Source organism: Cupressus sempervirens, chromosome 9 (genome assembly GCF_028749045.1).
Source record: "Cupressus sempervirens isolate cs-2001-9-10 chromosome 9, ASM2874904v1, whole genome shotgun sequence".
NCBI lineage: Eukaryota > Viridiplantae > Streptophyta > Pinopsida > Cupressales > Cupressaceae > Cupressus > Cupressus sempervirens.
The window spans coordinates 636,740,543-636,753,765 of NC_143126.1; the positions used below are offsets into that span (position 1 = coordinate 636,740,543).

Genomic DNA, 13,223 nt, shown 5'->3' on the forward strand with positions numbered 1-13,223 from the left:
TGGCATTATTCTCGGCGAAAATGATCATCAATGGCATGTCAGTGTTCCGTGTGGGGGCCCTACCAGCTCGGGGTGATCCTGCCATGCTACCACCTCCATTGTGATGACTCGGTGCTCTCATATATATCGGGGCTAGGTGTTGCATAGCATAGTTGGGAAACTTGCCGAGTAATCATCGAGTTTTTCAGCTCGGCGAGTCGCAGGATTCAAGTTCTCGACTGGGGTGAAAAAATCGCCGATTAGTCGGCGAGTAGTTGGCGAGTTTTTGTTTAAAACTCGCAGTGACAGTCAATTAAAAAACCTACGCACTGTGACAATAATATAGGCCAAAAAGTCCATTTTTTTACAATGTCAATTGCATTTGTGCACTCTAGAGGCTTGAGGTGTGGAGAGAAGAACGTTTGGAGGCATTCTTAGGTGATTGCAAGTGATTCAAGGTGGATTTGAGTGGATTTGTAGAGGATTCTAACCGGTTTTAAAAGACAAATCTCTTTCCAAGTATGTTCTTTTTATCATATTTGGAAAACTTTTTATAGTTTTAAAAAATGTTCTCTTGTTTTTGTTGTTGCCCGTAAATGAATTCAAATCATTTAAAAGCATTTTAACTCTATGTTTGAATCATTTGAAAGTCATTCAGCTCTACATTTGACAATTCTTTTAAAGAATATGTAAGATTTTCTAAAAACAAACCCCACTTGTTCTAACTTTGTTTATTCATTTATCTATAAATTTATGTGTAGGGCAGTCGTTAAGCATTAAAAAAGCATGACAAATCCGCAGGAAGAGTAGCCACAAACACCATGCCCATTTGGGTATATAAGCACTCGGCCTAGAAATGCAAGAGATAAGGCATGGCAGTATGCCTATGAAGCTCCAAATGATGTTGGGAAGGTTATATGCATTCCATGTGAAAAACTTATTTCTGAAGGCATAAACCACTTCAAATACCACCTTGCAAGCATAAAGAAACATGATTCAAATCCTTGTCTCAACGGAACTAAAGGAAAAAAAAGACTCATCATCCCTACTTGCAGTTGTTGAAGAGAAAAAATTGAATAGGAAGAGGGCGAAATTAGCTATGAGGGCAGCCATAGCTAAATCTCAAGAAGCTCCTTTTGATATGCAAGAGGAAGAAGAAGCACTCGAGAACATACCAAGATCTCTTCATGGCCCACGGATCCACAAACAAAATGTCTCTTTTGTCAGTTCCACTTCTACATTTCCTTGTTCTTCATCACCATCCGCATCAGGGATAGGGAGTTATTTTGTGTCCAGGAACACAACTGGATCACAGCCATCATTAGAGGGCACTGGATGGTACAAGGAAGTGCTTGAGCAAACTGATATTGCAGCAGCTAATTTTCAGTATCGGGCAAAGGGTACAAGCCACCTTCTCGCAAGGATTTGGGTGGAAGGTTAGTATTTTAATATTTAGTAATTGTAAATAATTGTGATTCACTTCAGTTCATTGTTATATTTTAAGTCTTAATTGTTATTTCCTATTTTTCACTAACACTTTATTACACCTAAATTTTGTAGGTTGCTTGACCATGCGGTTGGTAGAACAAGAGTATTGATAGAAGACCAAAAGAAAGAGTGGAAGAAATATGGTTGCACCATTTTATCTAATAGGTGGACAAATGAAAGAAGTAGAACCATTATTAATTTATTGGTTGCTTGCAAAGATGATGTGGTGTTTTGGAAATCTGTTGACGCCTCCAACAAAGTGAAAAATGCACACACATTTGTTTTAATGTTAGAGAATGTTGTCATGGAGGTGGGAGTAGAGAATGTGGTGCAAATCATCACAGATAATTCAGCAACATATGTGGCAACAGGTAAATTTAATTTTTTATGTTCAATATGAATCATGGATGTAATGCTATGGTATTATTCAATTTAGATTTGATGTAAATATGGAAAGTTTGTAACTAATTATTGATTTTTTACTAATCTTTTAGGTGGAATCCTCCAAAAAAAGGCATCCCACACTTTTTGGTCACCTTGTGCAACACATGTCTTTGACCTTCTTTTAGAGGGCATAAGAAAACTCGATTGGGTGAGTCCGGTTGTGGAAGATGCTAGGCAAGTCACCAAATATATCTATAATCACCCATGGGTTCTCAGTTTGATGAGAAAGACCAGTAAAGGCAAAGAAATAGTGAGACCCGCTATGACAATGTTTGCAACGGTGTTCTTGATATTGCAAAGTATTCTTGACCACATATTGGCTCTGAAACAAATGTTTGTGTGTGCTGATTGGGTTGTTTCATCTTACTTAAAGAAGCCCGAAGGAGAGGCTATGGCTCGAAGAGTCTTTGATGATAGTTTTTTTGCAAAGGCTAAGGAGATTGTGGAGGTAACCTCAAGAATCAAGATTCAAAATATTATATTTTTAGTTGATTCAAGTTTCATTGTTAATTCATAACTTACTATGTTATTAACTAGTTTGTATTTTTCAAATTTCAAATGTAGATGACTATGCCCCTAGTTAGAGTCTTGCGCATATGTGATGGGCAACAATCCCTAATGAGAGGTCTTTATGAGGCCATGGATAAGGCCAAAGAGGCTGTTAGAAATTACTATCATGCGGAGAGACTCAGATTTGACCCCATTTGGGAAATAACTAATAGGAGGTGGAGCAATATGCTCCACCAACCCATTCATGCAACAGGCTACTTCCTCAACCCCAAATTTAGGTACTATGATTGTCCTTGAAGTTGAGATTTTACGAAGACTTTCTTTTACTTTAACTTTTAAGGTTATGTAGTAAGACTTGATATCATTTTCTATTTGTTTTAGGGCTGATGATTCCTACTTAGATCCTAACGCAGAGGTCACGGAAGGTCTCTCTAAATGCATCAAGAGAATGATATCCAATCAAGTAGAAAGAGACCTTGTTGTAACCGAACAACAAGTCTATGTGGAATTGAGGGGTAATTTGTTCTCTTCTATGCTAGCAAAGAGAGCAAGAGCTACTCAAGCACCAAGTAAAGCATCACGGTCAAACTTTAAAACTTTTGCAAATTGATAAGTTGTGTTTCCTAATTATCTTTTTACATTGCTTTATAACTTTTTATATTTTGTTTTGCAAATGGTTGGTGGGCAAGTTGGGGTGGCAATACCCCCAATTTAAAGAATTTTGCTCTCAAAGTCCTATGCCAACCTTGTAGCGCATCCCATTGTGAGCACAATAGGAGCTTATTTGAGTCCATTCACACAAAGAAAAGAAACCAGATGACTCAAAGACGGCTTAATGACCTTGTTTATGTGCACTATAATCTTATATTGCGCATAAAAAAGGGCACAGAGTTCAGCACTACCTAGTCCACTTGATCTGGTAGAGATAGATCCTTATTCTGATTGGACGGCACAAGAGCCAGGTCCATTGTTTTCACCGGATGAGATCACTAATTTGGAGAGGCAGGCCATGGAGGGGGATGCTGGAATAGATTTTCATTTCACAATGAATGACATTGAGGACAAGGACAATGATGATTCAAGCTCAAAGGACGAGACATTATCAGTGCCACATATAAGAGGAGATACATCCTCTTCCAAGACATCAAGCCAGTCAGTAGGGATGTCAAGCGAGGAGGCACAACCACAGACTTCACAGTGATGCAGCTCATGCCCAATCCCAGTGCAAGGCACTTCTTCGAGGACTACACCCCATCGCTTTTCTACTAGTTCAGCTGGAAAGAGGAAGATGTGATTGTATTGATGTATTTAGTATTTACTTCTAGTTTAACAAATTGAAACTATTTACTATTTTGCTTCCCGCCATAAGCATTCCGCGTGAGAATGCGATTTTGTACCCACTATACATTTATATATATCTAAACTTTGCTTGTTTCTTTTGTGTTCTATTTAATTAACTTATTAGATGCATCTTCTCATTAAATTTTGCAAAAAAATGTATTTTTTGATTAAATTTCAGCGGTTTTTTTTACGGTTCCAAGTTTTTTTTTTAAATCGCCGAGCTTTTCCCGATTAAACTTTTGGGGGGCTTGGCGAGTTTTCCAACTATGTTGCATAGTACCTGTAAGTTGTTGAAGTGTAGTAGCGATTTTTTTCTGTCCATCTCTAATAGTGCGTAAGGTTTCCCTCGCTTCCTGTTCTTGATCATTAGCATCTCAAGCCATTTGAGTGACCTATACCTGTTCACCTTGTATGCTCGTCTCAAGGGTTAGCTCCTCATCAACTGTATAACTGTCCTCAATATCAACCTGGTTTGAAGATTTTGCCTGTTCAGGTCAGATATGTCTAAAATTATATAGCTCCCTATTCATGCCTAGTCTGACATTTTTCATGTTTCATCCAACCTGCAATTCCAATGGTTTACCCACAAGTTAGTAAGTCTTGTGGCTCTGATACCACTGTAAGAATCCAAAACTCGAGGAGTAATGGAAACACTCAGCAAATACAAACAATGAAGAGAGTGGTAACATTAAACCAAACCAAGTGTTCAATTTTCCCAATGTTATGTCAATGACAACATGCAATAATATAAATATTTGGAAAGGTAGTTCAAGAATCACATAATACTCCAGAATGTATCACATTATGTATTCGTTTTCCTTCATGTATTTTATCCAATAGAGGGTGTGTGATAGCATGTAATTGGAAATCTCAGACACCCATACTAGAAATCGGACAATAGATATATTTCTTTGTACAAACAAAATACAGGATATAAATGAGGGGACCTAGAGTTAACATGCCTGGACCTGTTTGCCTACAGAACCCACTACAGTGTCATTTGAGTCAAGCTCGCACCAGATAATTGTGAACTCGCAGAGACTTCGTGGTCAACAACTATGCCAAGTCAAGTGGTGTGCAAGAACTCCTATTGCCGCAGTGATCAGACCCTCTGAAAATAACTTGCCGAGTGTTCTTTCCACTGATAAGTGACCTTGGGTGCCTATTGCGATGACCACCAAGACTCCTGAAACCTGGTGTTGATGCTAATCGCACCCGCAACTTCTAATAAGTTTCCTGCAGAGTGTTGAAATGCAACGTTGCTACTGGCATAATGTAGATAGTGACCCGATCTTCCCTATTATACTCCTATGTGCTTACACAAGTGTTACAACATGCCACTTCTGATGCAAATCAATCCCCATGTCCCCAGATATACTGAAGACTGACCGTACGGTTTTCCAACTAGCATAAAAACTCACAAATACTTCTACTTGGTAACAGACTTACTTCTGAATGCAGATTCAACTGAGCAATGTGTTACAATGCAATCTCCATACTTGAATCGGGGTGAAATCTTCAATGAGATGCTAGAGCTATGTCCAACCTCTCAACTCTTCCCAAGGGGTTTCGTCCTTAAGAAAACCAATCATATTTAAGCAACCATCTTCATCTTTTCAGTATATTAATACATTTCATGGTGCCAAACCCAAGAAAGCCTGTTGCTTTTATAACCTCGATATGAGGGTGAGCACAAACAACTAGAAAATGTGGGATAAAACCCATTTTCATCTTTTACTCACTTAAGTTACTTTTGTTGTAAAATGACTTTAAGTCATAAAGTAATTTTATAAATCCACTTTATAAAATAAAGTGACTTAACTATAAGGAAGCTCCTCAACTTTATTAATAGTTCCCTAATGAAACCAAATAAATCCCTGTGACTGGCTGGCATCCTCTAGATTAATGTCGTTAGCCTATCCAAATGGAAAGATGGACCAACAAGACACCAGAAAGACCAAACACGGAGAAGGGGACATTACAATTACAAAATCCATAGAAACACTTTCCCAAGGCCTAGTTGGAGTAGGTAGTGACTGGTATAGACCTACATTTGTTGCAGCTCCTTTGGCTTTTTGACAAATGGTACATAATTCCACAAATATTCTGACATCAATTTAAAGCTTGGGCTAATAGTAAAATCTCCTCATCTGTTCTAAGGTCTTGTCTAGGCCAAGACGAGCACTTAAGAATATGAAGTTGTCCTCCTTTAAATAGAAATCTATCTTGTATCAAATATTCAGAGACTTCAACATGATAAGAGTTAGAAAAATCAGAACAAACCTTATAGGCCTCTTTGAAGTCATCATCAGTACAATACATATCTTTGAGGGAACTAATTCCCATGCTCTATAGTAGAACTTCTTGTACAATCATTACCCATCTGCTTGGGCATTTGCTACTTTATAAGCTTGTACTTTCTTGTGTTTGATGGTAAATGTGTAGGATTCGATGGATTCTGCCCATTTCTTAAACTAAATACAAAACCAAGTCCAATTAAAGCAGGTTTCTCTCCCATAAGGACTATCGCCAAAAATAGTGGGAGAAAACTAAGGTAGCAGCAAACAATCAGATATCTTACTGAATACATAGGAGTGATGAGAATGGGAGTAAATGAAAAGCCATCTCCAATGAGCAAATCTCCTCTACCATCAAACCTCAACATGCTGAACTAAAAATGCATACAAACTTGTCTGTGTGCCAAAGACCGTAGTCTTTTGGGTGTTGAATATAAAGTAAACAGTAGAACCAACACACAAAAAAAATCCCACAACTACAATCCTATGACGAAGCCTCATCACTAGGAATTGTATGTGGGTCCCAGATCCTACAATCAAATCCATTCTAATCCCCTGAAGACTTCAACTCATACTCAATTTCACCTATCTGAAACCCAGCATAACAACCAACTGGATAATGAAAACTAAAAATCCTGCAAGCTACAAATCCTCCTTCTGAAGGAGAACATCTCATACCATGATGAAATACAACTCTCTGTATACCAATCGTTTAGTCTCTTCTTATTTGTCTTCATAAACATATTCAACTCATCAATTTGCGGGATGAAAGAGAAATGATATGCACTCCTCACAATGCAATCAAGTTGATAAGTACCACCCTCTTTTTGGAAACACCAATGCTTACATCTATTGGACTGGTATCCATCATGCTTTCATTGCTCTACTTTGATACAAGTAATATAATGCAACATCCTATGAAGAATCCAGACATAAAGTTGTTATACACTACATGCTGAAATGTGCATCTATCAGACAACCTCCGAACGTTGGTGGCTCGTGAATGTTCCATCGGTCAAACCTGAAAATATAATCCTCTTGATACCAAACCAGATAGTTGTATTGAATAATACAAATACTGGAAATTGATATCTCCAATCTAAAATTTCGCTCTCATGGAGTAATTCAATCACAAACTTTTTCCACTCCAAACATCTCACCAAACCAAAGTTGTCACAAAGATATGCCCTAATAAAACCATTAATAGCAACTTCATTATCCAAAGACATATCTGGGTAGAGCAACTTACCAACATCAACTCCTTCACATATCTTCTAAGGAAGGACATTGAAGAAACTCATGAAAACAAGCTACCCATGCAACCCCATCATGTCCACTGACAACTATTTCCATATTTGATGTATCATCCACCAAATCTTTCAACACCATCTGATTGTGATGATTATGTGGTTGCATCCACTTAATTCCCAAAGCAAAGCTAGCACCATCAAATCCTAAGACATAGAAGCCTCTAGTCCTGATGTAAACATGTAACTGAAAACCCATTCATGATGCCAAAATGAATTCTAAAACTTGGAATTATTCATACCTCATTTGGTCATCTTCTAAATCTGCATTCTATTTTCCCTCAACATATGAATCACTGTTGCTAATGGGGATATGAACTTTCCTCCTTCAGGGCTGATTAGCAATCAGCTGCTGACTTCACTGCAAAATGTTGTAAGAAAGTTGAAGAAATACAAATATCCAAACCCAAGTCAATCTGAAAGTTCATATCTGACATCTCGTGACTAACATGGGCATGAGGATTGTTGTCTACCATTACCAAGTCAGCATGTGCTTCACACCTTCTCTAAATATCCTCATGCTGATCAAACAAATTTTCTTCTAATATAGGTTACTCATCAATGGTGGTTGTTTTATTGACCATTCTCCTCTGGAAACTACCTGCATCAGCAACTTTATGATTGCAATTTGCACCATCTTGTGAAGCTTCCTCCTCCCATCTCCAGAGTTTATACACTTGATGTTATTCCTGATTCCCCTCTACATATGCAGTCATATGAGTATACCACAACTCTTCCAAATTTGGGTATTTATTATCAATTTTTGATCCAAGAAGAGTGTCATTATGAAAGCCACCTGCCAAACTTGTTAAAGCATTTTTCTCATGGCTGCAAACTATATAATCATGAGAAAATTGTTCATCAAGTTTCATGAGCTCAACTTCACATTGTATCTCCTTAGGATAGGAAATTTTGGAACCATCATACCTAACTTCATCTTCACATAATGCATTGACTCCTTCAACAATTTGTATGATCTCCCTAGCCTTATTTGCTTTTTGATCCATAGGAGTTGCTGCAATAGATGACTAGTTTTCTGCTTTGTACAATGAATTTTTTTATTTACTATCATCTGTAGGAGCAATATAATCATTAATATTAGTTGAATCACTAGTTATCATCATATGATTCTCTAGAGGAGATGGAAGAAAATCATTAAATTCAACCTCCTCAAAAGAATACTTTCCATTGGCCTTATAAGTGCTGCTTTCTAATTTTCTAACAAAGAGCTTGTTGTGCCCTTCATCTATAACAATGGATTTTTCATCCTCTTTTCTATTTGTCCAATCTTCTCTTGTCAAATTAGCTTCTTCGAACTCGTGAAGATCAAATTATTCATTAGAAGCACATGAAAAATCAGAAGCAACTTCTTCTTCCCTGGACTTCATTGTGTCCTTTTGATGGAGCCCAACTGTGTTGTATCTGTTTTCTCCATTACTGGTCCAAATTTCCTTTGCTATCTTATCTTCAGATTTTCCAACAAGGTTCTCATCTTTAGTGATACATGAAACATCAACTTCAATTTTTAAGCTTCCAATCTGATGGGTGGGTATTATAATCACCTGTGCTGGTAGAAATAAATGGAGAATTAATTTCATCCTCAACGTTCCTGTTCAAATGACCATTTTGAATCAAAACTTATATTGGACTCGTGTATTTCTTCTTGAAATGAAGGCAAGCTGGACTATTGAATTTTGTCAATAAAAGGTATTTTCTCTTTGTTTCTGATTTCTTTTTGAAAAGAGAATTGAACAAACCCAGATTTCATGCAAGTACTAAATATCTTCTAGCATCTCTTCATAACTCCTCATCTTTCTTGCCGAAGCAACACAACTTCAGCTGCAACTCCTCAAATTCAATTTTAAAAATGATCTCTTCAATGTTAATCCTTCAGGCTGATAGGATACACTGTTTTGATACCACTGTAAGATCCCCCCTAGCGTGTAATTTTTTTGTGCTTCTCCACTCACTATAATTTCGTCAAACGGTTTGCTTGCAAGCTGGTTCTTGAGTTTTCTGATTTGTTCTCAGTTTTTAATTGTATATGTTTGGTTGTTGTTATTTGCTACATGACTTCAGATTTCATTCAATATAGGAAACCATACATAACAAACACGTGCAATATAACATAGGAATTAATTGCTGATAACACAAAGTTCATTCAGACCAATGCATACATATATCTTTGATAAAATTGAAACTACAACAGCAGGTTGATATCTCACATTTATAACAGCAAAATGATTCCCTGATTATAATGCCAATGATAGCCAAGCATTTACATACCACCAACAGTGTTGCCTGTTAACATTTTGGCCCAGAAATGAAGATAAACTGACAAACATTAGAACCGAAGCAATAATGAACAATAAGACAAAGAAATACACAACAATTTATCTTGGGAAAACCCTCCAACTTGAGGCAAAAAACCAAAGCACACCAAAAAAATCTCTTTTATTAAATAATAGAGGTCCGAGTACAATGCTTCCAACTGATGCACCACACATCACACAAAGCAATAATATATATTTTGAAGTGAGAGACTTTTCATATCATAACCGAAAGTCTCTTCATTTCCCAAATAAGAGTCTCTTCATATTTCCATATACACGTCTCTTCGCATGTCCCATGTCTCTTCATATTTCCAAATGTATATATCTTCGCTTGCGTGGCTCTTCATATTTCCTAACACATGTATATGAAAGAGCAGCATGCAAGTAATCAGGATCTCTCTTGAAGCTAGAAACACCAATATTCACTCTTAAGAAAGGAGATATCATTTGCAAATTTCATATTATCATGACAATACATGACATTCACCATGACTACTCCCAGAGAGCAAGGAACAAAAACCGAAGCCATGGAATTGCACACATAACTTCCACCATGGTTACCCCCATTGAGTGGATCCACCATAGCTACTCCCAAAGGGTAGAACAAGAGTTTTCACCTCAAACTTCTCTTGCAAAAAAAAATGCATTAACAAGGGATTACACCTCAAACTTCTCCCTCGTAGAGAAGAACTCATTAACAAGGGATTGTGCCTCAAACTTTTCCATCGCAAAGAAGAACTCATTAAAAAGGCACTACACCTTGAACTTCTTCCTCACAAAGAAGAACTCATAACAAGGGACTGCACCTGGAACTTCTTCCTCACAAAGAAGAACTCATAACAAGGGATTGCACCTCAAACTTCTCTCTCATTGAGAAGAACTCAATAACAAGGGATTGCAACTTCTCCCTCACAAAGAACTGATTAAAGCACATAAAATATCATCTAAATGTTGAGAGTCGAGACTCCCTCTCACCAAGGATAGCATACAGCTTTGATTATCACAATTAATTGACTCTAGTGTTTGACCAAAAAGGAAGCTTTTGCAGTCCCACTTCTACAAGAGTTTGTTGATCCTCTACTAAGAACTTGACACTCTCTCTCTACCACACAAGCTCCCTATGAATCTCATTGGCCCTTACAGAAGTCTTCCCTCTTCAGCTCATCAAGCTTTCCCTTAAATTCCTTATGTAATCTCTCATCATCTTGTTGCTTCATGACTAATCTTGGAAGCATTTCAGAGAGACTAGCAATAGACTCAACCTATGTCCCAAAGAGAAATATACAAATTAATGCTAGAAGCGTGCAAGATCCACTCTTTCCTATGTTATTGCGTGAATTATTTCAGTAAAAAAAAAAATTTCTGTACATTTTATTTTTATTTTCACACAAGTTGCTTAGACTCATTTTGCCTCCAACATAAATATGCAAGCCTTTTTCTTTTTTTTTCTCCTCTTTAGGCAAGAGCCTTCAAAGCAACGCTAAATTGTGAGCCTATCATCGAGGAGGTTTTGGGTTCAAATCTTCTCGTTATTAACACATGATAATAATTAATCTTAGTAATAAAAATTAATGAATGATAAATAGTCTAGGCTTCGACCAATTACCTAGAAAAAAAAAATTGACAATTTTTTTCATGTTAGAATTTTTAAGTTTAATTATTTTTTATTGAATACTTTGAAGTTTGAACATTGTTTTGGTATCGGATTATTATTAATTAATTATCCTAAGCTTGGAACCAAGATCTCAGAAGTATAAATTCTGTCAAACTCACAAGAGATTCACCCCAACGTCATCCCTCATCATGCCATGCCCTTGCACTTGTAAATAATTAATCTCTGGCAGATTCTTTGTGAATCCAGCGAGTCGCTGCAACCGATCATTTCGCAGGTTTTGATTTTTTTAAGGTGTACGGGTGTAATTGGGGACACATAAGTCATAATCCATGCCAGAGCTGACATGACTGGTAATTACAAGCTTTAGCCGAGTCATATTTACCTGGACTCATGCTCACTAAGCATATACAGCCTATACATGGGCCTCTTGTGGACAGGCCACATTATTCTTGAATCTGTACCGGTGTCTTAGTGACAAACACCTTTCTCCTGGCCTATGTATTAAGAACAACAAATAAATTAATGTTACCAAAATCTTCAATCAATAACAATTCTTCCGAGAAGTAATTTCATCGACAAAAATCGGTGGCTAAGTCACACTGAATTTGTGTTTTACAATTCTCCCCTACTAATGTTTGCCGGATCCATGCACGTGAATGTTTGTTTCAGAATTAGGCGACATTGCAACGTAGATATAACGGTAATGCATCCACTGGAACAGTGACAAAAGTTTTTGAATTGCCAGAAAAAGAAACCTCGAGTCGTTGGTACATATACAGATGTAATAGGGTTTATACCTGACCACTTCGATTGGGCATCTCCAGAGATATCATGTGGAACTTATTGTGGAGTGGGAAGGCTTCCAATGTGGCCTTTGCGTACATTCTCTCGTCCATCAACACCGATCTAATGTCTGCACAATAAAATAAAAACCATCGCAGTTTTTATTGAACAGGTAAAGTAAGCGTAAGCAAGCGATCCAGTATAAGATGATACCTTTGGCGACATACTGGATTTCTCCAGGAGGCGAATTCACAAGAAACCACTTCGCCATTTCGATCTTCTGCGTTTCAGACAACTTCGTTTCCTCCTCCTCGTCCATTACGCGACAGTTTTTGCTTTCCGCCTGCCCGACCAAAAAAACACGAGCTTTCCCTTAAATCCCCATGATTATATACAAATTAAACTGAGCCCTCCTACGATTTCACCTATATAAATTTATCCATCTTCATCCTCCTATGGTTGAAATACGCACAGAAATGTCTAAGTTGTGAGCAAAATTACAAAACGAATAGTGAAAGATTATTGGGTTTTTCTTTGTAGGGTTTTAAATCATTTTACGGCGGTCAGGTGGGACAAATAAGCCATAATCCATGCCAGACAGGCAGTGGTAAACTATGGCTGGCATTTGCAGACCCTTGTTTCCTAAGCATGCATTCACAACCTATAGGCAAAATGGGCCATATTGTACCGGCTATGTGCTGGTTACGTGGGATATAAACAAATTTGCATTCAATTCTAGTATTTGTGGGATCCATGTCTTGCTAGGAATGGTTGTTCGTCACAATAATAATAATATTTTAACCAATTGCGAATCAGAACCCCTTGTAATTTGGTTTGAAGGGAATAAGCAAAATGACGCTCCGATTAGACATTGTTTATGTATATTAAGATATGGACTTGGGTCAAATAGCTTTTGGAAAGAGAAAAAGGTCAAAGCAAAACTACGTGTTACTTTTAAGTTAGAGAAATTTAAAGTATAATTGATTAGATTTTATATTAATGATAATAAATTTTTACAATCGATAACAAAAGACGTCAAAATTTATGTCAATAATTGGAAAAGAAGGAAAATAGAGATTTATACATAGAAAAGAAAGATAGAAAGAGAGAGTTAAAAGAAACAATG

General features: G+C 37.2%; 1 protein-coding gene across 4 annotated transcripts in view; it reads right to left on the reverse strand.

The window, feature by feature from the left end:
• CPA (Subunits of heterodimeric actin filament capping protein Capz superfamily) overlaps positions 1 to 12,460 on the reverse strand; it is a 191,584-nt gene extending 179,124 nt beyond the window's left edge. For all 4 annotated transcript variants that reach the window (XM_089801448.1, XM_089801449.1, XM_089801446.1 and 1 more), the window contains exons 1-2: positions 12,311 to 12,460; positions 12,112 to 12,227 (exon numbers count right to left, since the gene is read on the reverse strand). In XM_089801448.1, coding sequence (XP_089657574.1) covers positions 12,112 to 12,227; positions 12,311 to 12,416 — 222 coding nt within the window. In that variant the 5' untranslated portion in view covers positions 12,417 to 12,460. The remainder of the gene's footprint in view (positions 1 to 12,111; positions 12,228 to 12,310) is intronic.
• Between the last annotated feature and the right edge of the window lie 763 nt (positions 12,461 to 13,223).